Raw genomic sequence first — 21,612 nt, 5'->3', positions numbered from 1 at the left:
TACGGATGGACACAAATGCGGGCATGATGGTAGTATGTTCCAGAGACAGAGAGACCAGAAAGCACCCCGTCCTCACGTCAACGGCCGACGCCTAGCTCCCTCCCGAGTTCCTTCAAACACTCCTTGACGAGGCTGCGCGCGTCGAACTCCGCCGCGGGCCCCTCCGTCCCTTCCTGTGCTCTTCTGCTGGGATCACCGCTTGATGCGCGACCCGCGGCCCACGCCGTCGGAGGCTTGCGCGGGATCGCCACGATCTCGCACAGGACGGGGTAGAAGTGGAAGAGGTGTGCCTTGGTCGACCGCCGCACCGCGTCGGCGACCAACGCCGACGGCGCGAGCGACTGGTCGATCCCTGCGAGCCAAACGCCGTTAGTTAGACCGCGCTCATCCATCAACGGCGGTCTAGGTTTGGGTACACTCACCGGGTTGTTCCACCGCATGCTCTGACGGCGAGTCTGAGAGCGCCGCCCACATCGAACCGGGCCACAGACGGAGATCAAGCAGTTTTCGAAGGACATATAGGAGCTCTTCTTCGCGCGCTCTGAACGAGGATCTTGGTTTCAGTCGGGCGCGCCGAGATGACGGTAGAGACGCTTACCTTGGGAAGGGTAGATTGCCCCGCAGCGACTCGTCGGCGACGTAGCTGACGAGAGTCATGCGACAACGCTCCAGGAGGGAGGGTATGCTCAGGGCCGCAATCCTCCGTCTCGCAGGTATCTGGTCTGCAAAAGAGGGATCAATGGGTTAGCATACAGTCGCGCAGCTAAGAATGTCCGAATACTCTACCTTTCGAGGTGTCCGAGCAGATGAGGAACAACAGGTCGAAGCACCAGTACGAGAACCGCTCCCGAGGAAGGAAGTGGCCGGTGCTTGTGGTGCCCTCCGCAGCTCCGTTCACCCCAAACGTGTTCGTCCTCTCGCCACCCCTCGGCGACGGGCTCTTGCTCGTGCGGTTCCCCCCACGCACGAAGTCCTCGGGCAGCGACGACGGCGAGGGCGGCAGGTCGTCGTCGGTCGTGCGCAGCCGGCTACCCTGCTGCAGGACACGCGCGAGCTGCGAGACGACGTAGTCGGGTACAGTGGACTCCCCGAGGTACGGGACCACATCGATCTCGAGCGATGCGACGAGCGAGAGGTCGAAGTTCTCCTCTGCCTCCTGCGCGTCGAGCGAGAACCCCTCGATGGCAGAACTATAACGCGACACGCGTCAGCATCGCGCCCCGGTCGGGCACGCGGCCGGTGCGAAACGGAGCTTACCAGTCAGCGAGGATGCCACCGCGGTAAGCGTCCACGACCTGGCGCCAGATGCCTTCGACCCTGTCCGCGGGGATGTCTGTGCGGTGCAGATGTCAGAGAAGCTCTTAGGGCCGCCGGCGAGGCGGATGCAGACGCACCGCTCCGCAGCGCGCGCATCTGCGCGCCGCATTCCTTCACGATGCGGAGGAAGCTCGTCGTCGCCGTCTTCCACAGCGGCTCGTCCTTGCCGAACTTGGACGGCGCGGGGCACTCGTACTTCATCTTGATTGGAATGGAATACGCCTGTCGTCGCTGGTGTTAGCCTGTGGGCGCAGAGGGGAGGCAATCAGGCACGCACCGAGAAGATGGCCTCGACCGTCCCATCCGCAAAAATCGCTGCATGATCCTTGACCTTCAGGAAGAGCTCGACGAGCATCGGCATCGTTTTCTTCGACAGCGCGATGTACGTGACTCGGTGCGGGCCAGTCCGCGACGGCTTCGTGGCCGAGGGCAGGCCGCTCGGGAGCGGCGTCTGCACGTCAAACGCGGCGAGGAAGGGAAGCGTGGCGTATTCGGAAAGGTCGCGGAGCACGAGCGAGACGACGCCCGGTGCGGTGAGCTCGATGCCGTTCACTGCTTCCATCACGACCGCCTGTTACCGCACCGATGGGCGTCAGCAGAACACGCAGCACGAGCGTGGGTGTGTAACGCACCTGCACAGGGTTGAGCTGGTCGATGTCCGGTCGGAAGTCGGGCGAGCTTGAGTACGTCAGGACACCTAGGAACAGCTCAACATTAGACAGGCTACTCTCGAACGCAAATACCACAGCACACCTTTTAGGATTGTCATGAGGCGAGTGAGGCGTTCAAGCGGCCACTCGCGGTCCTCGAGTTGTCGGCCGACGCTTCTCGTGCACCGGATAACGTCCACGTACGCCATTAAGCTCTCTTGGGTCAAGGGTTGGCTCATCAGCGCAGCCAGCGACCCGGACGACGCATCTTTGGCGTGGGGAGTCGTTTCATCGGCCTCGGCGACGGCGCTGCCCATGGCGTCGCACGCGCGCCAGGCGATCTCGAGCGCCTCCTGCGTCCGGTCCTTGAGGTCGTCCGCCGCAGAGCACGCCTTGATCGCCTTCTCAAGGCAGCGCAGCGCCGGGGCGGTGATCGTCCTGCTGTCGCGCACCCAAGAGTCCTGGATGTGGCCTACGAATACCCCCCACGCCTTGACGAACGAATCGAGACGCATGATCTTGCTCGTGAGGAAATCGTGGAAGATCGAGCCGATCGACTGCAGCGCAAGCACCTTGGACTCGTCCCACTGTTCGTCTACGCGCGGCGCAGGCGAAGCGGGCTCATTGTGCGCAGACTGGTGACGCCGGATGGACGCGGTGATGGAGTCGAGGAGCGGGAAGGTGACTTTCCAGATGCATTCGTCCCAGGTCTCGAGGCTGAGCGTGGCGCCGTACAGCTGCAGGGTGCGGAACAGCGTCTGAATCGCCCCGACACGGACTTCGGGTCGGCCGTCGGTACAGAGGCCGAGGACCTCAAGCAGGAGGAACATCCACAGGGTGCTGTACTCGGGCTCCTTGGTTTCGTCCCGCCGTTTCGCCTGGATGGAGTCCGATACACCCCAGAGAAGACTCTCGGCAGCGTTGAGGGCGATATTCGTGTCCGACTGGCGTCCGAAGAGTCCCAGGGTACTGATGCATAGGCGGAGGTGCTCTGGGGACAGCTGCGACAGCTCATCGCAGACGAGGGTAAGCGACTGGAACGCAATCTTCACGAGCGACGTGTGCCCCTTCTCCGACAAATACAGGAGCGGCGGCGGGCGGCCCTTCCCAAGCTCCGTCATGGACGGTGACGGGGTGGGTGGCATCGAGGGTGCGAGCGCGGCCTTGCATACGCTCCCGAGCATCTCGAAGATTGTCTCCCAGCCGACGACGAGGGTGTGTCCCGAGGACTGAAGAATTTGGTGCAGCGTCTCGAGTCCCATACGGCGGAGCTCAATCGTCGTGCTGTTCCCAGCGGCGCTGGGCTCTGGGATGACCTGCAGGGCAAGGACGTCGAGGACACGGCGCTGGACGACAGGCTGAAGCTCAGTCGACGACGTGATGTTGCGCGGGACGACGACCAGGATGTCGTCGAGCACCTTCGCAGCCTGGACGCGGATCGTTGGGGGTGCGTGTGGGTGTCGGATGACGGAAAGCAGGTGTTGGGTGATGGTATCCCACGCGATCTCTGGTGATCGGTAGATGAGGCGATGGATGTTGAGCATCGAGACCCCGCCAAGCTTCGCAATACCAAAGTCCCCAGATCGCTGTACAACGAGTTCGTCAGTCGATAGACCATCCCATGCGTATTGGAACGTACCAAAGTGCGAGGCAAGTGAATCCCGCTGACCCTCCTTCGATGCGCAGTCGCATCTCCCGTCAGGGGCGGCGACAGCAACGCACTCGCCCCCGATCCATCCAGCTCGTCCGTCGACTCGTTCTCCGGTATCACTGAGTCACTCTGCATCCCCACCATCGCCGCGCTCAGCTTACACAGCGCGCGCACAAAGTCGGAGAACGCCGGGTCCTCGAGGTTCTTCGAAGCGTCGAACAGCCGCTGCATCGCGTGCTGCAGACTATCGGGGTCCAGGTCCGCCAACAAGGGATGACGGCTTGCCGCGGTGCTCCCGCTCGTGGAAGGAGAGATGTTCGATCCGGGGCCGATCGTGTTGCGCTTGCTCGGGGCGGGACGCGCACCCTTGAGGGTGAGGACGTAATCGGCGTTCTGGAGGGCCTCGAGTATGTCGAACCAACTTTCCCCAAGGCTGCCGGCGAGAAATAGGGCACTTGCGACGAGGACCTTGAGACAGGCCATGTTTCGCTCCGACAGTCCGGGAGACTGCGTGCCCGAATTTCCAGGAAGCCCTGGGATCGAGACGCCCAAGGAGTCGGAAATCGCGTGCGCGGTCGAGCGCGGGGTGCTGGGCTCGAGGGATGCGTAGGAGTCGATGCTCGAGACGACGCGGGAGGGGATGGCGAGGCGGGAGAGGGAGGTGAAGAAGGCATCCCGTGGGGTCGTGAGACCGAGCATGCCCGACACAGTCGTGAGGGCCTGGTAGGATGCGAGGACGTCGACAAAAAGCTCGTCGGAAAGGTTGGTAGAGATGAGGAAGGAGAGCGCGGCGAGCAGTGCGGGCCATCCGGACTCGACCATGCTGTGCACGGTGCGCAGAGCGTGTGTGTTTGGCTGGTCTTGGGGCAGGGTCGAGAGATCGAGAGCGGGAGGAGCGCGCATGACGGGGTCACCGGCGGTGCGCGGTTTCTGGACCATGATGGAGTTGTATAGCGGGGCCGTGAAGTTGGCAAATCCTTCGCAGAGCGAGACGAGGCATTGCACTCCAAGAAGGTAGAGGTAGGCCTCGGGGATGGGTGGTGAGTCGGCTTTGTCGAGTTGATCGATGCTGGTGCAGTCGTTAGTAATCGCTCGTAACGAGAAGGAGGCTACTCACCACTGCAGCTTCATCGCGGAAGTCTGCACGCTCAACCCTGCTTCGCTCGTCATCATGTTCGCGACTCCAGTGACTGTTGCAGTTGCCGCGCTCGCGACCATACCCGCTACACCGCCAACGTCCAGTCCGTATGCGCCATCGGTCGATACGCCTACTCCGAACATTTGTTGGCCAACGCCTAGAACTGCCGGGCGCTCTGTCACAAGGCGCTTGAGGGCGGTGATGAGCTGGGTGAACACTTTCGATCCGCCTTCCTCGGAGTCGTATCTTTCCCACACATCGCGCATGAGCTCTGCGTCGCTGCACAATCTGCAAGGAGGTGAGAAAATGGTGGCGAAAGCTGTGTAGAAGACGTACCCACGCATAATCTCCATAGCGAGAACCCGCATCCACAAGGGGCGGACGGTATGCCCCGGCGAGGAGTCTGCAGGGTCTGAGTCACCGCTCTCCGAGCTGATAATGCGGATGAGAAGCATCAGGAAAACCTCCGCCTCGGTCAGGAGCTCGACGGAGAACTGCTTGAGCAATATAAAGACCACGCGTGTCGATCGTAATGTGAGGGGAAAGTTGGGGCGGTCCGATAATGATTTATGCACCAAAGGACATAGATGGTGCTGGAGCAGAAGAAGCAGCTCCGAGTGCTGTTAAAAGCGTCAACATACAAGTAACCGCCTCATGTAGACGTTGACGAACGCACCTTGCGGAATAAGTCATGGTAGTTGGTCAGCACGCTCTCGATAAGCTCCAGCGCAAACGTCTTCCGGAGCGACTCAAGATTCAGGAAACGGGGCTCCTCCGAGTTGGCGAGTAGACACAGGTCTTCAAAAACTGCGTAAGCGTCCCAAGCAGATGGACCGAGTTTCGTGGTGGCGCCACTGGGTAGTACGGTCTCGATCTTGTCGCTTTCTGAGAGTTCGTCCCGGCGATCCTCGTCGACAACCTTGTCTACCACGAACATAACAAGCTGGCGCAGAGTCGCTGCCGCGGTAGATGATACGACCGCTATTCGTGACTCTTGAAGCCGGAAGCAGAGTAGAAGGGCCTAGACCGAACCGCATCGTCAGCATACATGACCCAGCGCGGAGCGCGTGGAAGCCGAGGGCACTCACATCTCCGAGCAGCTGCCCATGCACCGAAGGGAAGTTGGTGGTGAGAGACAGGAGAGTCTGTAGGATGCGGAGTTGGATGTCGACGCCTTGGTTAATGCAGTCGCTCATTGTGGAGACGATGAGGGGAACGGCGGATTGTGGCACGGCTTTGAGCGCGATGAGGCGTTGAAGGGAGCCGAGCGAGATGGCAACGACCTTTGCGTTCTTAGTCGCGCAGCCCATGAATACGGGTCTGAGGAGGTCATCGGACTGAGGTCCATCTGGGGAGCATTCCGTGAGCTTTTCGAGGGGGACAGAGGGGTCTTGGGCCCATAATGCGCATGCGTAAGGAAGTTCTGAGACTCACCTGAAGCCAAGTTCGCCGTCGCCTGCTCTGGCGAAGATCGAAGGATGGCAAGCGACTTCTCCGCGGCCTCGCGCACATCCGGGTGTTTACGCCGTGTCTCGCTAGCGAGAGACTGTGGTAAACCCACAATTAGATGGCAGGCGCATACAGTCTGGTTGAGTGCGCACCTGGAGTTCCGTGACCAAGAACGCCAGAGAACTCATCGTGAATGTGGCGCGAGACGCGAGTGCTTCAAATCGGTAGATTTATATGCGCGCGGTGTATGCGCGGCCAGAGTGCAGCAGGTCGCAGCCCGGAAGAGTACAAGTAGGAGAGTACAGGCCACGGAGCAGACAACGAAGGACGCGAGGGAGACAGAGATGGTTGGAGACGCAGGTAGTGGTCGAGGACCAGGTCGGAGGATCGCAAAGCCGTGGCCGCAGGCCGCTGAATGACGCGCTGCGCGCGGCGAGCGCAAGTGTGGCACTACTCACTGCGGCCCGGCGCACGCCGTACTTCTCTCCCTCCATGAGTCCATCTCGACTGCACCATATCCACTCGTTCTTCGCGTCGCCTGTGAGACTTCATAATAGCACTCAATACCAGGTGCGATGAGGTGTTCTCGGCTGTTTGTACGCTGAGCTCATACCAACAGCCTGCCCAGGACGCGTGAAAGACGCGTCGCGACTCAATTACTCGCGCCTTCTGAAGAACAACTCTACAGGAAGGTCCGAGCGAACTTAGAACACAGAAAAATTTGGGGCCGAAAAACGTGCGAAATGTGGGGTGCGCATTGGTGTGCACGACTTCTACATCTTGGGCCTATGTCTTACAGCCTCTTTTCCTAGCACGCGGGAAACGGCCTACAATTGGTTTCGATGGTCCCACCAAGCATCTCCAAGGAGGAATAAGCTCGTGCACATTCTGGGTCGGCGGGAATACGAACTTAAACCCGAACTTCTTTGTCGATCTGGGCGGAGCAATGAAGTGCAAAGGAGCCACCCTGTCCAATGTGTATGTGGGGGGCCCCGGTGTGGACGAAGAAGGGGTTGTGGTCGGTCAACTACTGGTTGAGGGGAAGAGGGTGAGTGCTATCTCTATTCATAAGTTTACACGGGAGACAAAGGGTGTAGACGATGCTCCCTCGTACACTGTTTGGATAGGATGCAAGGGATGATCGCCCGTGTACCAAATTGATGCGACACAGAGCATCCCACGAATCCCGTCTCCGTGAAGGATCCCCGGGGTACGAGCGTTGTTTCGAGCCTCAACAGGGCCTCTTCTGCAGCCATTTTACCTCGCCTTTTCCGCATTGAGCACACATTTCTATAATCTCGGGGGTGTTCCAGCGGTATATCGCAATCGTAGCTCTAACTCCTGCCTCTCTTATCAGGTCCCCCTATTATTTGCAGAGTCTCTATGTAGGCGATGCACGCAAGCACTGCATTCCTCTAACAGGCGTGTTGCCGGATAATGAGCTAGTGAGTGGTTCCCTGGTGTCCCGTGTATCATGATTCGACACCAGCTTTTCCTAACTGACGAGCACCAATACTTATTGCTACGCTCTTCTCACAAGTTATCTTCGAGCCGACACGTTGACGCGGTCGCGGACCAGAAGTAAGCACATGGTCCCAAGCATCAGGCAGATCCCTCGCGCATGATCTTGTGTCCTCGTGGCCTTCGGTAGACATCACCCGAGGCGTACATGGACAACACGAGGGAAGCCATGTTGAGGAAGAAGTCGTAGGCACAGTTCCAAGCCTGTGCCGGCGATCTTCTGTGGTCAGATGCAAGATTTAGAAGCTCCTTTGTCATCCAGGGCGCAACGCTTCTATGATCTCGGCCCATTGGCATATAAAGCACGGCTCCATAGGAAGTATTCGTCCGGGCCATCATGAGATTCCGAATCATCGCATCAATACTCTCGTATGCGGCTTTCGTATTTGCTGTTCCCAACCCGTTGCCCGGAAGCTGTGCGTGTCCACTTCCTCGACATACTCCACTTCGCTAACGTACATATCGTTGTTCTAGCCGAAGTCGTAGTCCGCGACCCCGCCATCTTCTACAACTCAGATAGCAAGGTTAGTCGTGCATGTCATACATCCCGCACGTTGTTTATTCATATCTAGTCCGACAGAAATACTTCGTGTTTTCGACCGATGAGAACATCAAGATTTTCACCTCGACGTCGTTGACAGGGTGAGTGCGGACCTTTCCAGGGCAAAGACACGTTTTGACTTGGGATGCCTTAGTCCTTGGACTCGAAATGGCTCTGTACTGCCGGATTGCTCAGTCATTCAACTTGCTGGTAACTGTAGCCTTTGGGCGCCTGACATCAACTTCGTCAACGGCCAATATGTCCTATATTACTCCGTGTCGTCTCTCGGAAGCCAGAATTCCGCAATCGGTCTTGCGACGAGCCCTTCTATGGAACTTGGGACCTGGACGGACCATGGGGCTGTGATCACATCCCAGACGGGGGACGTTTACAACGCTAGTGTGTGGTCATCCTATCCCTTTGCATGCTTTTGGCGCTGACGCGTGAATGTCCTCAGTTGACCCGAACCTCCTTGTCGCATCCGACGGTACCTTTCATCTCAGCTTTGGTTCTTACTGGCAGTGTGTCTTCCAAGTTCCCTTGTCTAACGTCTCTACACCGGCTTCGGTAGGTTTGATCTTGTGACGTTATATGGTCGCTTTCTCACTTCCCGATCACGCGTTACTCGTCAGTCGACTCCTGGCACGCATCTCGTGGGCTACGATGGGCGGCAAGCTGAAGGCGGTTTCACCTACAAACCCGCCGGCTCACCGTACTACTTCGAAACCTTCTCCGACGGCATCACGATCCTTCCAGGCGTGCGCCCTCATCCCCCTCCCTCTCGAGCGCTCGCTGACACCTCCTTCCCCAGGCAACGACCCGCCCCGCCCCCGGCGACGAGTACAAGGTCCGCGTCGGGCGCGGGACGAACCCCTCCGGCCCGTTCGTCGACCAGCTCGGGAACGACATCACGCTCGACGTCGCGCCGCCCACGGGCCCGACCGGGACGCTCGTCCTCGGCTCGCACGATAACGTGTACGCGCCGGGCGGGCAGAGCTTCTTCTTCGACCCGGTCAGCGGCCGGGACGTGATCGCATACCACTACGTGCCCGACGACGCGTTCGGCGGCCCGTCGTACCTCGGCCTCAACTTCGTCGACTTCTCGTCGGGGTGGCCGGTGCTTGTCGACTGAGGCGCGAGAAGAATGGGAGACTTCTGATGATCTGGGACTTGCTTGTATGTACGCACTCGGACTTCGTGGAAATGTGATGACCAGGGTTACGGACCCTTTCGCTCGCGGGAGAACCCCCATTTTGAAGCACACGGAAGAGGAGGACGTCTGAACCCGAAGTCAGTCACAGCCCTGCACTGTGCGATGCAGCCGCGCGCTCCGATCGACCAGGAATTATGCGGCGGAAGAAAAGATCGTGTGCTAGGAGCGGGAGAGGTAGAGTACATAGAATACATGGTTGCATAACATAGGCATACAGACATAGGCATCGAACCATAACTCATGGAGCGCTAAGCTAACATGGCGTGTCACGAAGAAAGCCCACTCAGCTAGTGAAAGACCCACTCGCTGGAGCGGGGGAGTACGCCCCCCAGGGGTAGTACTGGCTCTGCTGCAATGCTCCTGCGGCCTGCGCGTGCTCCTGCACTTGCGCCTGCACCCGCAGCGCATGGTTCCACCCGTGCGTCCACTCCTCGGGTGTCTGCTGTAGGTACGCATGCGCGTGACCCTGTTGCTGTTGCGCTCGCTGTTGCGCTTGCGTCTCCGGCGACGGGAGATGCGCCTGCTGCTGCACGTTGTGCACGTACTGCGCCTGAGGTTGCACGTACAGCTGCTGCTGCTGCTGCTGCTGCTGCTGCTGCAAGTACGGCTGCTGCCGCGAGTGTACCACCGGCCGCGAGACCACCAACGCCTGCGAGTGTACCAGCCGCTGCGAGACCACCAACGCCCGCTCGGGCACCAGCGTCTGCGAGGACACCAACGCCTGCGAGGGCACCAGCCGCTGCCCGTACACCAGCTGCGCGCCCGCCGCGCGCGCCTCCTCCACCCTCCGCATCGTGGCCCTCAAGCGGTCCTTCTGCCGCCCCATCTCCGTCTCCGCGTCGCCCCACCCGATCGCCCAGCACGCGCGCTCGAGCTCGCGCTCGACGTCCGCAGCGGTCCGCCCCTCGGGCGCGAGCTTGCGGAGGAGGACGACGGCGTCGGCGGGGTCGTCCTTCCGGAAGCGCTCGATCTTGAGCGCCAGCGCCCACGCGCGCGGGACGGCGATGAGGAGGAGGTGCGCGGTCGAGAAGAGGGAGTTGAAGGCGCGGTTCCCCGGCGAGGTGGTGGCGGTGTAGATGTGGTCGACGAGGAGTCGATCGCCATAGGGGCTGGATGGACCGCGGAGCGCGTCAGCACGCTGCAGGATGCGGGGAGAAGAGGGAGAGGGAAGAGGGGAGGGAAGGTAACGCACTCGCGCCGGCCGCGGAGGGCCGCATCGTCCGCGTTCATCCAGTCCGCGCCGACGGCGCCGATCCCGTACTGGGATGCGAGCTGCGCGACGCGCGTGATGCAGGCCTTGAGGAGGTCGAACGCTTCGACGTAGGAGAAGTGCGGGCCGTACACGACGATATTGACGTCGCGCGTCCACTGGCGGGCGTCACGGAGGCCCTCGAGCACGAGGGGAGCCCCGCCGTGCGTGACGAGGAGGACGGGACCGCAGAAAGCTTTGGTGCGCCGAATCTCGTCCGAAAGCATGGTGAGGAGGCTGAGTAGGAGGGGTCTGTTGAGGAAGATCTCGTTATAAGCCGGGGGCATGTGAGGCGCCAGTGCGACGGGGAGAGACGCCGGTGTGGCGGGGAGAGACCGGTCCTGGAGGTACGAGTGGTTCTGCATGGAAGTGGTATTGTGAAATGCCCGGTCAACGGGAGGAAGAATGGGAGAATGGGAGGAAGGTGCTTTGGGCGTCGCAGCTGGTATGCGAGTTTGGCTCTCAGAGGCTGACGTTGTGAAACCGCCCGCTGCACACGCTGACGGCGCGAGGATGTGACAATGAATGAAGTGCTGCTTTAAGACCTGTCACAAAGTGGCGTTGCTGCGCTCCGGTAATTATCCAAGGGCCACTCTACCTCGTAGTTCGGGTATCCAGAAACAAAGAATACCTGGCGCCGTTCATAAATCCCATGCGGATAGCGTGTGGAGATAGCAATTGAAGGGGCAAAAGATAAGACGCTAATGGATGCATTAATAGCGACCCTGGCGAGTCGAACAGCATCGATAATAACCCACCTCTAAGTGCGCGAGCCTCTACACAGCGCGGATCGGTGCGTCCGGTACGCAGATAATCATGACGTCATGGGTTCTCCGACGCTTCGTCTACTCGCCTTGCGCCCCGCCCGCTGAAGCGTCCCCTGCTACCTCATCAGGATGGCGCTTGCGCCACCGCCCGAGGCCGCTCTCGAATGCGCGGTCGTTGACGCCGCTCGTGATCAACGAGAATGTGACACCTACGCCCGTTAGAGTCAGTCTAGAGACGCTACGAAATCCGGGGGAAAACGCGCACCAAGAGACTCGACTTCCCTGTTCCGCGACTCGTCGTCGAAGAACAGCTGCGGGTGCGGATTTAGTCAGCGGGGAGGATACTCAAAGGAAGGGAGGAAGGGGAGGAAGAATGAGAGGGCAGACCATCTCGGAATAGGGAATTCCCGTCTTCTTGTGCACCTCTTTGAAGTGTTTGAGCTTCGACCCTACGCCGGATATTCCGAGATCCGATTAGCCGTTAGCCACTGTGCTTACAACTGGATGGATGGACGGATGGGCACCGGGATAGATCTCGAGCTGATCGAAAAACTCGATTGCAGGTGTTGGAGCCTCGTGCTTGTGCCCTGCTGCAGGCGGGACGAGCAAGAGTCTCAGCGCTCTCCGCGCGCTGGTAGGGGTCAGCGGTGCTGGAGGCGCAGTGAAAAACAGTGTACGAACAGGTCAGGCGTGTGCGTACGAGAGCAGGCGGCGATGACGACCCCGGCCTCCTTCAAGCGGTGGAGGATCTCGGGCACGTCGCGGTAAAACGATATCTTCTTGTCATATCTGGAGAGTGTCCGTTGTCAGCGGAGCCAAAGAGCGTCGGTGGAGATGCACATGTACTTGTCTCGGAGTTCATTAACGGTATCCCCGACGCGGGTTATGGGTGCTGACCGCCGGGTTAGTCTTGATCTTCGCGGGCGATCGTCGACACGCAGATCAGTTGTAACATACGATTTACGTGTGTGTCGATCCAGAGATCCCAGAGGGTGTAGCTGTAGTAGGATGCGACGCGTCAGCAGATCTGGAAAGGGATCCGTACTAAGTGGATAGATGCCCACATACTCAAGGTCAAAGGCAACTAGTTGAGGGAGTCTGCTGGTCATATTATATCGCGATGACACAAGGTGACGTTAGTCAGTACGACTTGGAGGATGGTGGTGGTGCGGAGGCAAGGTCCGGAAGCGGAGCGGTGTTCGGGGGTCGTTGCATGGACTGAGAGTTGGCGTCTACGGGCGTCTGTTGTCATCCATGGCCACATGGTCGACCACACACAGCGCTCTTTCTTCGACGACACAGACGAATCCCACGTTCACAAACAGCGGCCTTCGTGTGCTCTCGGCGCGCACAGTAGGGTACTCATCACCGCTCTCTGAGATCAACTATTATCGTCGGAGGCTGGAACCCCATGGGACTAATCCGACATGCCAATCTACGAAGCTGTAATGGTTCACGTTAAATTATAAACCTTACAACCCGGTGGGGACGAGCCTGAGCGGCATTCTGTGGTTTTTGGTCTCTGTGATGACTGGGAAAGCGGATTGAGGGAACATGAGTAACCCAAAGACTTGATTTGAGTGTGTGATCTGGAACTACTTGTGTTTCGGAACGGTTAAGTTGGTCGCGCGTACACGCAACTCACATGAATGGCGAGATGGGATCGTGAGCGGAGTGCGCTGGGGTTATGACGATGGTCCGCGTTGTGTGGTGTCACCATTCGATCTCCCGCAACTCGCGTCCATCTCCGAGTCGTGTGTATGACGTAGGTGAGGTGGGTGGGATGTGATATGAAGCCGGATGTTCAACGTCAACCACGGATCAGCTCACCGCCCACCATCTCCAAAACGCTGCATAACATGGCCGACAATTTGGAAGAGGAACAGAGTGTCTCGTGAGTGGACCGTTCACGAATACACCAGTGTACCAATCTGCCGATCTAGCTGGCGTTGGGGAGGAGGAAACGCCGAGGGAACCGTCGATGAGATCGTCGAAGAGGGAAAGGCACAGGTTACTAGCAACAAGGTTAGTAGGTGCTGGTATCTCTTTGGGACAGGTTATTCACAGAGCATTGCGTTTGTACAATCAGGGGAACACGGTGACTCGCAATGCCAAGGAAGGTGATCCTGCCGTGAAGATTAGGCGCAAGGGAGTGAGTACAGCCATGTGTTTCCACTAGTTAAAAAGCTGATCCTTTATGCCAGAATGACGTGGTTAAGCTGGCCCACGAGCTGAACGAAGTGAAAGAAGCGGATTGAAGTCAGATTGAGCTCACACGAGACGGCTCGAATGTAGACTTTCTTCATCGCTGGGCTACGTGGGCTTCGAGGATTTTATGTGTAAAAAGCCACCAAATTTCTGCATTTTTTTTCCTTCTGCACCAGTCATTGAGCGAACATAATGACGGTGGAGGAAGAGCATAAGTAATTGCCTGGCAGTGGCTTGGCGGCTAAAATCGGAAGCAAGGACCAATCACGTGAGTGTTGGATCAGACGAGGCTCGACAACCGGAGTGCGATTGCTCATTCATTCATCGTCTTGACTCTAGGCCCAGTCCTTAAACGCTCTCTGGCCTCATGGCACATACATCTCGCATCAGACAGTCCACCACTTCGTGCAGGGTTCTCTTGCAACGGGCATGTATGCGCCACGTATTGGCACAGGTATATTATCCTGTTTCTGCGCTAACTTCAAACGATACTCAAGGCTTCCCAGAACACCTCGCCCACTCGCGTGACCGCGCAACCAAGCTCAGGATCATTCTCAGCGACTTTGTGATGATATCGCTCAAGACTATCTACGCTGGCGAGGCCTCGTCAAACGCACCAAGCTCCCTCGGAGGCATTGGTGTCAAGTTGCTCAACTTCGCTCCTGGTGCTCGGCCGAGAAACAGCGAAGTCACTTCCGGAATTCGTGCGAGTGCCTACCGGTATAGGACAGGCTTGGCAGGGTAGAGGTCTGTGTCCCCGAGCGCAGCGGAAATAGGCATCTGGATGTGTTCCTTTGATCGACGATGGTGAGTGCTCCTATGGCTGTTTGAACTGCATGTTGGGAGTGGCGCAAGAGCCTGGAAGCTTGAGTACGATCGTGGGCTGGTTGGGCACAGGCTGGAAGGACTTCCTGTCGACTGGTCGTGCTGGAGCCTTGCGCTGTAGGCGAAGGTGAGCCGCGTCTGTCGTAGACGATGGGATACCTGTGCATTTCCTTTATAGCCCTCGGATGGTATACATATGCATGGTCACTAAGCGGGTTGTACAGTAGCGTCAAGGAACGTGCAAGAACGCGCACACCACGGTCAGGCCTGGGCCTGCCGGGCGGGGTACATCAACGAGTCGATCCATCTGTACAACCCCTCCCACTGGTGCTCCCGGAACACCGCCCCGACATATCGCTCAAACAGGATCCGCTTCTCCTGAGCATCCCAAACAGCCACCCATGTGAGTGCGAGTGCCTCTGATCACGCACGCAAGAAGTGCTCACGTGTGGGTTGTTCAGGTCGACGCCGTTCGCGCCGCGGACGTAGTTCAGCCAGCCGTACGCGTCGACCCACCTCACGACGGAGGGCTGGATGTTCAGCTGGACGTGTTGCTGGAACGATGGATTCAGGTGCGGCGCCGTACGTCCCAGGCGGCGCAAGGGACTCACGTTTATCTGGTCCCCAGTCATCTGCGGGTAGTGCGCGTGGACTATCGCCGAATAGACCGCGACGAGCATCGACGCGCCGAGCACGTTCAGGCGCGGGCCGCCCCCGTGCTGGCCAACGAGGGGCACGTTTGCCGGCGCGGCGGAGCGGTGGATGAAGACGTCGAGGTTGCCGTCGGTGGACAGCTGCGGTGCTACGGGAAGCCGCGCTCCGTTCATGATTCGTGAAGAAGGGGATAAGAGCGGGGGAGGGAGGGGGAAGTCAAGGTGCCAAGGGATGAGAAGGCGATAGGCGAGTTCCGACTTTCGTCGCGGAGTTGGTTCTGCTGTCCGTGCCGACGGGATCGCTCTTATATACTGTTCACTCATGCTACACGGTCGGCCTCGTGTGTTCCTTCACACCCACGGACCTCAGGCCTCTGCTACGGTAGGCGGGGCGTCAAATGCATCTGAAGAGGGCGCCTAGGTTCTGCGGCAGCTGCGGATCGTGCACGCTTGTGGGCCCATGTGGTTGACGCAGAGCCTACCAAGAAGGCAATCGGGCACACACCAGAGACATCCTAGGTACGCAGTCAGGTCCGATCCGAGATTGGCGCTTGAACTGACCACGATGCAGGCTTCATCGTCACGGAACCCGGGTAGGAATCCAGGACTCGAACCTGACGGAAGTTTAGCTATGTTGGATCGTGGATATCACGTTGTGGCGGTTGGGAAGTGCGAGTGCGAGCCACACGCCGGATGCTCGTAGGTGCGGTTCAACACGGACGCGATACAGATGAACAGATTATTTGATTACAGCGATAGCGTCACGACAGCGGGGGCTCATATACGAAAAGCAAGTACAGCAACTCAAGAATCAAGGACGTCGAGGGTCCGCGGCGGGTACGTTCACCCGAGGTGGACGAGCCTCGCGATCCAGTCGGTGATCTCGCCGTAGCGCTTCTGAGAGGCGACGACGCCCACGTACGTCTCGAAGATGATCATCCCCTCCTGCGGGCGGGCCGATGTCGACGTCAGCGCTCGCCGGAAGCAGGACGACGCACACACTGACCTCCATGCTGGTCAACACTTCAATGCTCGGGGCGCCCCGCATCCTAGCGCGCCAGTTGTAGCGGCCGACCCAGGTCTCCACAAAGGCCCTGTAGTTCTGCTCGATGTATGCCTAGGTTCTCGTAAGCCTCTCTCCTACTACGTGCCCTGAAAGTTTCAACTCACGTCGAGCTCAGCGCCCATCATGAAGGGCGGCCCCTGCCGGGCAATAGCAGCCGTGTATGCGACGAGGAGGTGCCGCTTGCCGAGGGCCCTGACTCGGTCGCTGAACTCCCGGGTCGCCGTCGGTGCGGGCTGGGAGTGGTGCACGAAGACGGTGAGCTGGTGCTCGGGCTCGAGGGCGGGGGCGGGGGGCAGGTTGTTGTTGTTCGTCGTCATCTCGAACTTTCCGATGAAGTCGACGGAGGGTGTGGTTGGAAGTGAGGCTGAGTCGTCTGGGACTGGTCTGGGGGGTCTGTTTGTGGATGGGGGACTGTGTCGAGGCCGGGGGGCATGTTTTATACCCTTCGACCTCGCGCAGATACCCGGGACGCAGACACGCAGACACGCAGAGTCTGCGGCGTCACGTGTGTCGCCGTCTACAGCAGGAGGGGGACCCACACTGGAACCTTCCGCATTTCAGCGGCCGCGACTGCATCGATAGTTGCCGGGCTGTCGGTGCAGATGGCAGTCACTGCTGTATTTGGGCGCAGAGCGCTACTATGTGCCACTTCTCATGCAGCCGCTGGCTCGGCGTCTGGTTGATGCGGTTCAAGCGGCTCGCGCGGAACAAGGACGTGATGCAGGCCTGCAACCGCACTCTGCATACCTGTGATCATAATAGACCGGACTCGACATGACTCGTCGAGTTGCAGTCTTGCAGCCACGGAGCTATCCGTATCCATCGGATTGTCGCTTACTGCTGACCACCACCGTTATTTCTCGCAGCCTTCCGAAACCGCGGAAACTCTGTGCTCGAGACAACTGCCCGCGCTCGTTCGTTGTTTTCGCCGATGTTTGTTCGTCAATATCGGTATAGGAATTGCACTAAGTACCCGTCCAAGCCGTAATAGAAGTCTCTTTACGAGTCCGATGGAAAGCAGTAGTACAAGCTCCTACCCAGCCGGCCTATGTTCTCGTTCCCAATCGAGCGTGACATGGGCTCTGTATGTGCAATGGGAGGTCAGACGATTACAGGAGGACACACGAGAGTGTGGAGGACCGAAAACGGGAAGTGGACTAAAAGGGAACGTCTGAGAAATAGGAACTTACCTTTTATATCACAAACAGTGGGAAGAGAACACTACAGGATGCACGAGGCAAAGATTGTGTTTCGAGTATTCTTTCTCTTCACTCTGTTCGTGATATAAAAGGTAACTTCCTATGTTCTCTGACGTTTCACTTCCCGTTTTCGGTCCTCCGCACTCTCACGCGTCCTCTCGTAACCCCCCCGCTTCTCATTGCAGTAGTACCACTCGGCCTTGACTCGGCCTCTCACGCAAATGCGTCTACCGGGCCGACTATCGCCGGTGTCCCTGCCCCTATAAGAGGAGGTACCGATCGCAACCTCCAGGCGTCGTGGCGCTTGCCTCTTTCGCCTCCATCTGATCCTCCCGCCCAAGATGGACGCCACCAAGTACAAGGACGCCACCGTCCGGCGCGGGCACACGTACCACTACTACTACTCCCCCGCCGCCGCGGGCAAGCCGACCCTGCTCTTCGTCCACGGCTTCCCGTCGACCTCCTACGACTGGGCGCGGCAGGTCGCCCACTTCGCCCCCCTCGGCTACGGCGTCCTCGTCCCCGACTGTCTCGGCTACGGCGGGACGTCCAAGCCGGCGGACTGGGCCGAGTTCCGCCACAAGCTCATCGCGGACGACCTCGTCGACCTCGTCGACGCCGAGGGCCTCGCCGACGTCGTCGCGATCGGCCACGACTGGTGCGTCCGTCCCATCGCCAGTGACGAGGGGAGGCGGGGGTGACGCTGAGCTCGCTCGTCGACCGTTGACCGTTGATCGTCAATCGATATGCGTTATGCAGGGGATCCGCGCTCGTGTCGGCGCTGGTGCACCACCACCAGGACCGCTTCCGGGCGTTCGCGTGGCTCGCGGTCGGCTACCTCCCGCCGAGCCCGCAGGCGTTCGACCTCGACGCGCTGTGCGCGACGCTCAAGGCGGCGACGGGCAGCGAGATCTTTGGGTACTGGAGGCTCATGAACGCGCCGCACGGGCCGGCGCTCATCGAGGAGAAGGTGCGTCGTCCGCTCGTGCGACCGCAGCACCAGTGGTGCTGAGCGCTGAGCGCTGATTGGGGGGCCACTGGGCCAGATGGACAGCTTCTTGCAGCTGATATACCCGGTGGACCCCGAGTCGTGGATCGAGCACATCTGCCCCTCCGGCGCGGTCGACAAGTGGCTCGTCGACGACCGCCAGCCAGGGCGCCCGGGGTGGCTGTCTGAGGAGGTGAGTTCGGTCTCAGGACGGAGGCTCGAGATGGCTGCGGAGCTGATCGACTGTGTGCCACGCAGGACTACAACCACTGCCGCCAAGCTCTCCTGGAAGGCGGCATGGCGTCTCCCGTCAACTACTACAAAGCCGCGACCAACAGCGGGAACCTGGCCGACCAAAAGGGTGGGTGCCACGAGCGCATACCATTCACGCGTCCCCGATGCAGACCGACTCACGACGCCCCCGCCTTATCCATCCAGAGATCCCCGAAGAGAGGTGGCACATCACGAAGCCCGTCCTCTTCTTCGCGACGAACCGCGACTACGTCTGTCGCCCCGCGTCGTTCAAGCAGGGTTTCGCCACGTACGCGCCCCACGCCGAGACCATCGAGCTCGACGTCGGGCACTGGGCGCAGCTGGAGGCGACCAAGGAGGTGAACGAGGGGCTCGAGAAGTGGTTGCTCAAGCTGCCGCGCGCAGCCGTCCCGAGGCTCTGATGCAAATGCCGTGTGGCCGTGTATGATGTTATACTATACTTGCTCGCTCTCGTTTAGCATCGATGTATGTAGGATTGGACTGCAGTCTCCGTCGGTCGACCGTTCCCATGAATCATCCTACACAAAGCCTCACGAGGACAAGGCGACACAATGTTGACATTGAACAAGGATCTACCCAGTGCTAAGCACGCGCATCCGCGCGTCGCGCAGGAGGCTCGCCCGTCGTCGTGTTCCACCCGTGCCCCGGGGCCACCTCCCACTCGCCCAGGCACGCCCACGCCCAGTCCGTGCGCGCGACCGTCTCGCGCTGCGCGGCGACGAACGCCGGGAGCGCGCACATGCCCGTCGCGCCGTCGTCCGCGCAGCCGCGCACGCTCGAGAGCGGCGCGACGCCGTCGTTGATGACCACGCGGATCTGGGGGTCCGGCTTCGAGGCGCACGAGAGCACTGCGGAGGCAGACGTATGAGCGCTAGAACGGGGACTTTCGTCGGGGGAGACGTACGTTGGAACTGCAGGTTGCTGGCGAAGGGCGCGAGGTGCGACGTCTTGAACGCGCGGTGGGGCGGGATGTGGTCCGTGGGAAGGGGCCCGTTGGCGGCGAAGTTGGAGAGGTTGAGGGCGGTGATGACTGTCGGGTAGCACCATCAGCCTTGAGCGCGACGACTGGAGTCAACACGGGCTCTTACCGTTCAGAATGACGGTGTCGTGAGTGGCGTCTACGTAGAGACTTTGGCCGAGCGGGAAGGTAGCCGGGTTATCCGTGATCGTAGCGTTCGTGGTCGAGTTGTGGAAGGGTATCGGGGTATGTGTGAGGCGAGCGAGAAGCTCTTGGATATATCCGATGCCTTGTGCGCGGGCCACTGGGGAACCGAAGCCGGAGATGTGCCAGAAGTAGAGGTCGACGCTGGGGGCAAGTCAGAAAGCGATTAAGAGAGGCGGAAAACAGGCGTACGAGTAGTCGAAACCCCTCCACTCGTCCTCGGTGAAAACTTCGCAGAACTTGGAGTAGCCGATCGAGATGGTCTGTGTACGCCAAAATGAGTGACATCAAGGGAAGGTTGCAATTGCACTGACCTCGTACGCGCAGAGCTGCTGCATGGTGTAGACGTCTTCGATCGTCAATGGGAATCCCTTCAGCATGGGGGACAAGCGCAGGAACGCGCCCTGCAGGTACGTCTCAGCCCACTCCCGGACGAATGGCACAGCGCGATCGCCGCGAGTGGGATTGCGGGCGTTAGGGCAAGTCTTGGAGGGTGCGAGGGTATTGTTGAAGCCAGCAGCCTCGATGGTGATAAGCTGCTGGTATTGGCCATCGAGCTTGGGGCCGAAAAAGCCGAGGGCAAAGTTGAGAGCAGAGGAGAGCATGCGATCTTGAGACTCGGTGCGGAAGACGGGAAGGGTGTCGGTGTCGGTGAAGTTCTTGAGTAGGAATCCATACTTCATTCGCATCGACACGCCCAGGTCGACTGGGCGAGGGACGCGTTGAATGCGGGGAGAGGGAAGGATGGGAAGAGAACTCACAAAGCTGTTGGCGACCGAAGGGGGTCAAGATCTCCGCTCCGAGCTTGTAGGACCTGAGACAAGGTGTCAGCGAGGGTGAACACCGGTGCTAGCGGTAGCTACGATTATATCAAGCTGCCCCAGCATCTCTCGGCATTGGGCCCCTCGCGCGAAAGTCCAAAGCCGTCCCGCGAGCGAGTATCCGAGGCGCGGACCCAACGTTGTGCCACACGCCCCGCTTCCCAGCATCCGACACGCGCGAGAGAAGCCAACTCCAGAAGAGAGTGAAAACATTACGCACCAGTCATTGAGGAACTTCAACGGACCAGATGCACGCCAGTCGAAGGGGGAGTCGTGCAGACGAGCGGCGAACGCGGCGGGTCCCCCGTACGCAGTGGACGAGGCCGTCGGATAACGCGCGCCATGGCGATGGAGGAGGTGGAGGCCGGTGATGCGGCAGCCTTGAGGGGGCTCGGGGCCGGCGTCGACGCCAAAAGTGCCGGGCTTGACGGTGAACCAAGGAGAGAGGTTGCCGAGGTGGGTGAAGAGGTCGAAGCCCGAGGCGTTCTTGAGGGCGAGCGGGGGGAGGAGATGGGGCGCACCGGTGTGGATGGGGTTCGCCGGCGCGGTGGCAATGACGGCAGGCTCTGCGCCGGTGGGGGTGGGACCCGCATATCCGACATCGGTGGGGAAGAGGGATGGGAAGGCGTTGGTGGGAGATGGGGGCGGGTATTCGTGCGCCTGAGTCTCTCCGGGACGATGCTCTTGGGGCTGCGTAGATAGAGGATATTCTAAAAGATGTGTGCGCAGAGAGAGGGACGGAGAGAGGAGCAAGACGGAGAGGATGCCGGCGACGTAGGCCAGGAGGAGATGTCGAGCTGCAAAACTCGTGGTTCTGGCATTGGCTGAGGTCGCCATGGTGGGCTGTAGTTCGACTTGATTGAGGGCATCGGAGGACTGGATGCGTCCCATGGCGACTCAAGAGAGAGCGAGAGTGGGCGT

At 59.7% G+C, this 21,612-nt stretch overlaps 9 protein-coding genes across 9 annotated transcripts; 3 read left to right on the top strand and 6 right to left on the bottom strand.

Moving 5' to 3' along the window:
• Positions 1–77: 77 nt before the first annotated feature.
• On the bottom strand, positions 78–6,066 carry BXZ73DRAFT_43028 (uncharacterized protein; the record flags this gene model as incomplete). The annotated part of the gene is made up of 14 exons (XM_048019071.1): positions 78–352; positions 423–541; positions 599–722; positions 787–1,190; positions 1,258–1,333; positions 1,395–1,539; positions 1,595–1,888; positions 1,950–2,014; positions 2,071–3,553; positions 3,607–4,687; positions 4,736–5,044; positions 5,093–5,376; positions 5,433–5,777; positions 5,845–6,066. The coding sequence occupies 14 exons, from the start codon at positions 6,064–6,066 to the stop codon at positions 78–80; spliced, it is 5,226 nt and encodes a 1,741-aa protein (XP_047880158.1).
• A 1,997-nt stretch (positions 6,067–8,063) lies between these two features.
• Positions 8,064–9,399, top strand: BXZ73DRAFT_43187 (glycoside hydrolase family 43 protein; the record flags this gene model as incomplete). The annotated part of the gene is made up of 7 exons (XM_048019097.1): positions 8,064–8,142; positions 8,201–8,250; positions 8,307–8,368; positions 8,422–8,666; positions 8,725–8,834; positions 8,900–9,025; positions 9,079–9,399. The coding sequence occupies 7 exons, from the start codon at positions 8,064–8,066 to the stop codon at positions 9,397–9,399; spliced, it is 993 nt and encodes a 330-aa protein (XP_047880157.1).
• Positions 9,400–10,279: 880 nt separating this feature from the next.
• On the bottom strand, positions 10,280–11,016 carry BXZ73DRAFT_43159 (uncharacterized protein; the record flags this gene model as incomplete). Its single annotated transcript, XM_048019093.1, has 2 exons — positions 10,280–10,589; positions 10,673–11,016. Coding segments are annotated over 2 exons (654 nt in total), but the record flags the coding sequence as incomplete, so codon positions are not given.
• Positions 11,017–11,574: 558 nt separating this feature from the next.
• On the bottom strand, positions 11,575–12,605 carry BXZ73DRAFT_88788 (magnesium-dependent phosphatase-1; the record flags this gene model as incomplete). Its single annotated transcript, XM_048025082.1, has 8 exons — positions 11,575–11,705; positions 11,762–11,807; positions 11,884–11,945; positions 12,021–12,127; positions 12,178–12,285; positions 12,343–12,388; positions 12,454–12,494; positions 12,565–12,605. 8 exons carry the CDS (start codon positions 12,603–12,605, stop codon positions 11,575–11,577), a joined length of 582 nt encoding a protein of 193 aa, XP_047880155.1.
• Positions 12,606–13,355: 750 nt separating this feature from the next.
• On the top strand, positions 13,356–13,754 carry BXZ73DRAFT_43024 (uncharacterized protein; the record flags this gene model as incomplete). The annotated part of the gene is made up of 4 exons (XM_048019070.1): positions 13,356–13,390; positions 13,440–13,521; positions 13,586–13,648; positions 13,701–13,754. The coding sequence occupies 4 exons, from the start codon at positions 13,356–13,358 to the stop codon at positions 13,752–13,754; spliced, it is 234 nt and encodes a 77-aa protein (XP_047880154.1).
• Positions 13,755–14,790: 1,036 nt separating this feature from the next.
• Positions 14,791–15,356, bottom strand: BXZ73DRAFT_99023 (uncharacterized protein; the record flags this gene model as incomplete). The annotated part of the gene is made up of 3 exons (XM_048027865.1): positions 14,791–14,907; positions 14,976–15,083; positions 15,141–15,356. The coding sequence occupies 3 exons, from the start codon at positions 15,354–15,356 to the stop codon at positions 14,791–14,793; spliced, it is 441 nt and encodes a 146-aa protein (XP_047880153.1).
• A 669-nt stretch (positions 15,357–16,025) lies between these two features.
• On the bottom strand, positions 16,026–16,565 carry BXZ73DRAFT_75655 (uncharacterized protein; the record flags this gene model as incomplete). Its single annotated transcript, XM_048022246.1, has 3 exons — positions 16,026–16,127; positions 16,189–16,299; positions 16,353–16,565. 3 exons carry the CDS (start codon positions 16,563–16,565, stop codon positions 16,026–16,028), a joined length of 426 nt encoding a protein of 141 aa, XP_047880152.1.
• A 1,223-nt stretch (positions 16,566–17,788) lies between these two features.
• BXZ73DRAFT_99021 (alpha/beta-hydrolase) lies at positions 17,789–19,109 on the top strand (the record flags this gene model as incomplete). Its single annotated transcript, XM_048027864.1, has 5 exons — positions 17,789–18,105; positions 18,207–18,417; positions 18,494–18,628; positions 18,694–18,796; positions 18,874–19,109. 5 exons carry the CDS (start codon positions 17,789–17,791, stop codon positions 19,107–19,109), a joined length of 1,002 nt encoding a protein of 333 aa, XP_047880151.1.
• Positions 19,110–19,290: 181 nt separating this feature from the next.
• On the bottom strand, positions 19,291–21,528 carry BXZ73DRAFT_43157 (phytase; the record flags this gene model as incomplete). The annotated part of the gene is made up of 7 exons (XM_048019092.1): positions 19,291–19,556; positions 19,613–19,738; positions 19,797–20,014; positions 20,063–20,133; positions 20,185–20,576; positions 20,632–20,684; positions 20,912–21,528. 7 exons carry the CDS (start codon positions 21,526–21,528, stop codon positions 19,291–19,293), a joined length of 1,743 nt encoding a protein of 580 aa, XP_047880150.1.
• Positions 21,529–21,612: the final 84 nt, after the last annotated feature.

The sequence above is a fragment of the Epithele typhae genome (assembly GCF_022376455.1).
Source record: "Epithele typhae strain CBS 203.58 chromosome Unknown BXZ73scaffold_10, whole genome shotgun sequence".
NCBI lineage: Eukaryota > Fungi > Basidiomycota > Agaricomycetes > Polyporales > Epitheliaceae > Epithele > Epithele typhae.
The sequence above is the reverse complement of the archived record's forward strand: the minus strand, read 5'-3'. Positions and strand labels throughout refer to the sequence as shown.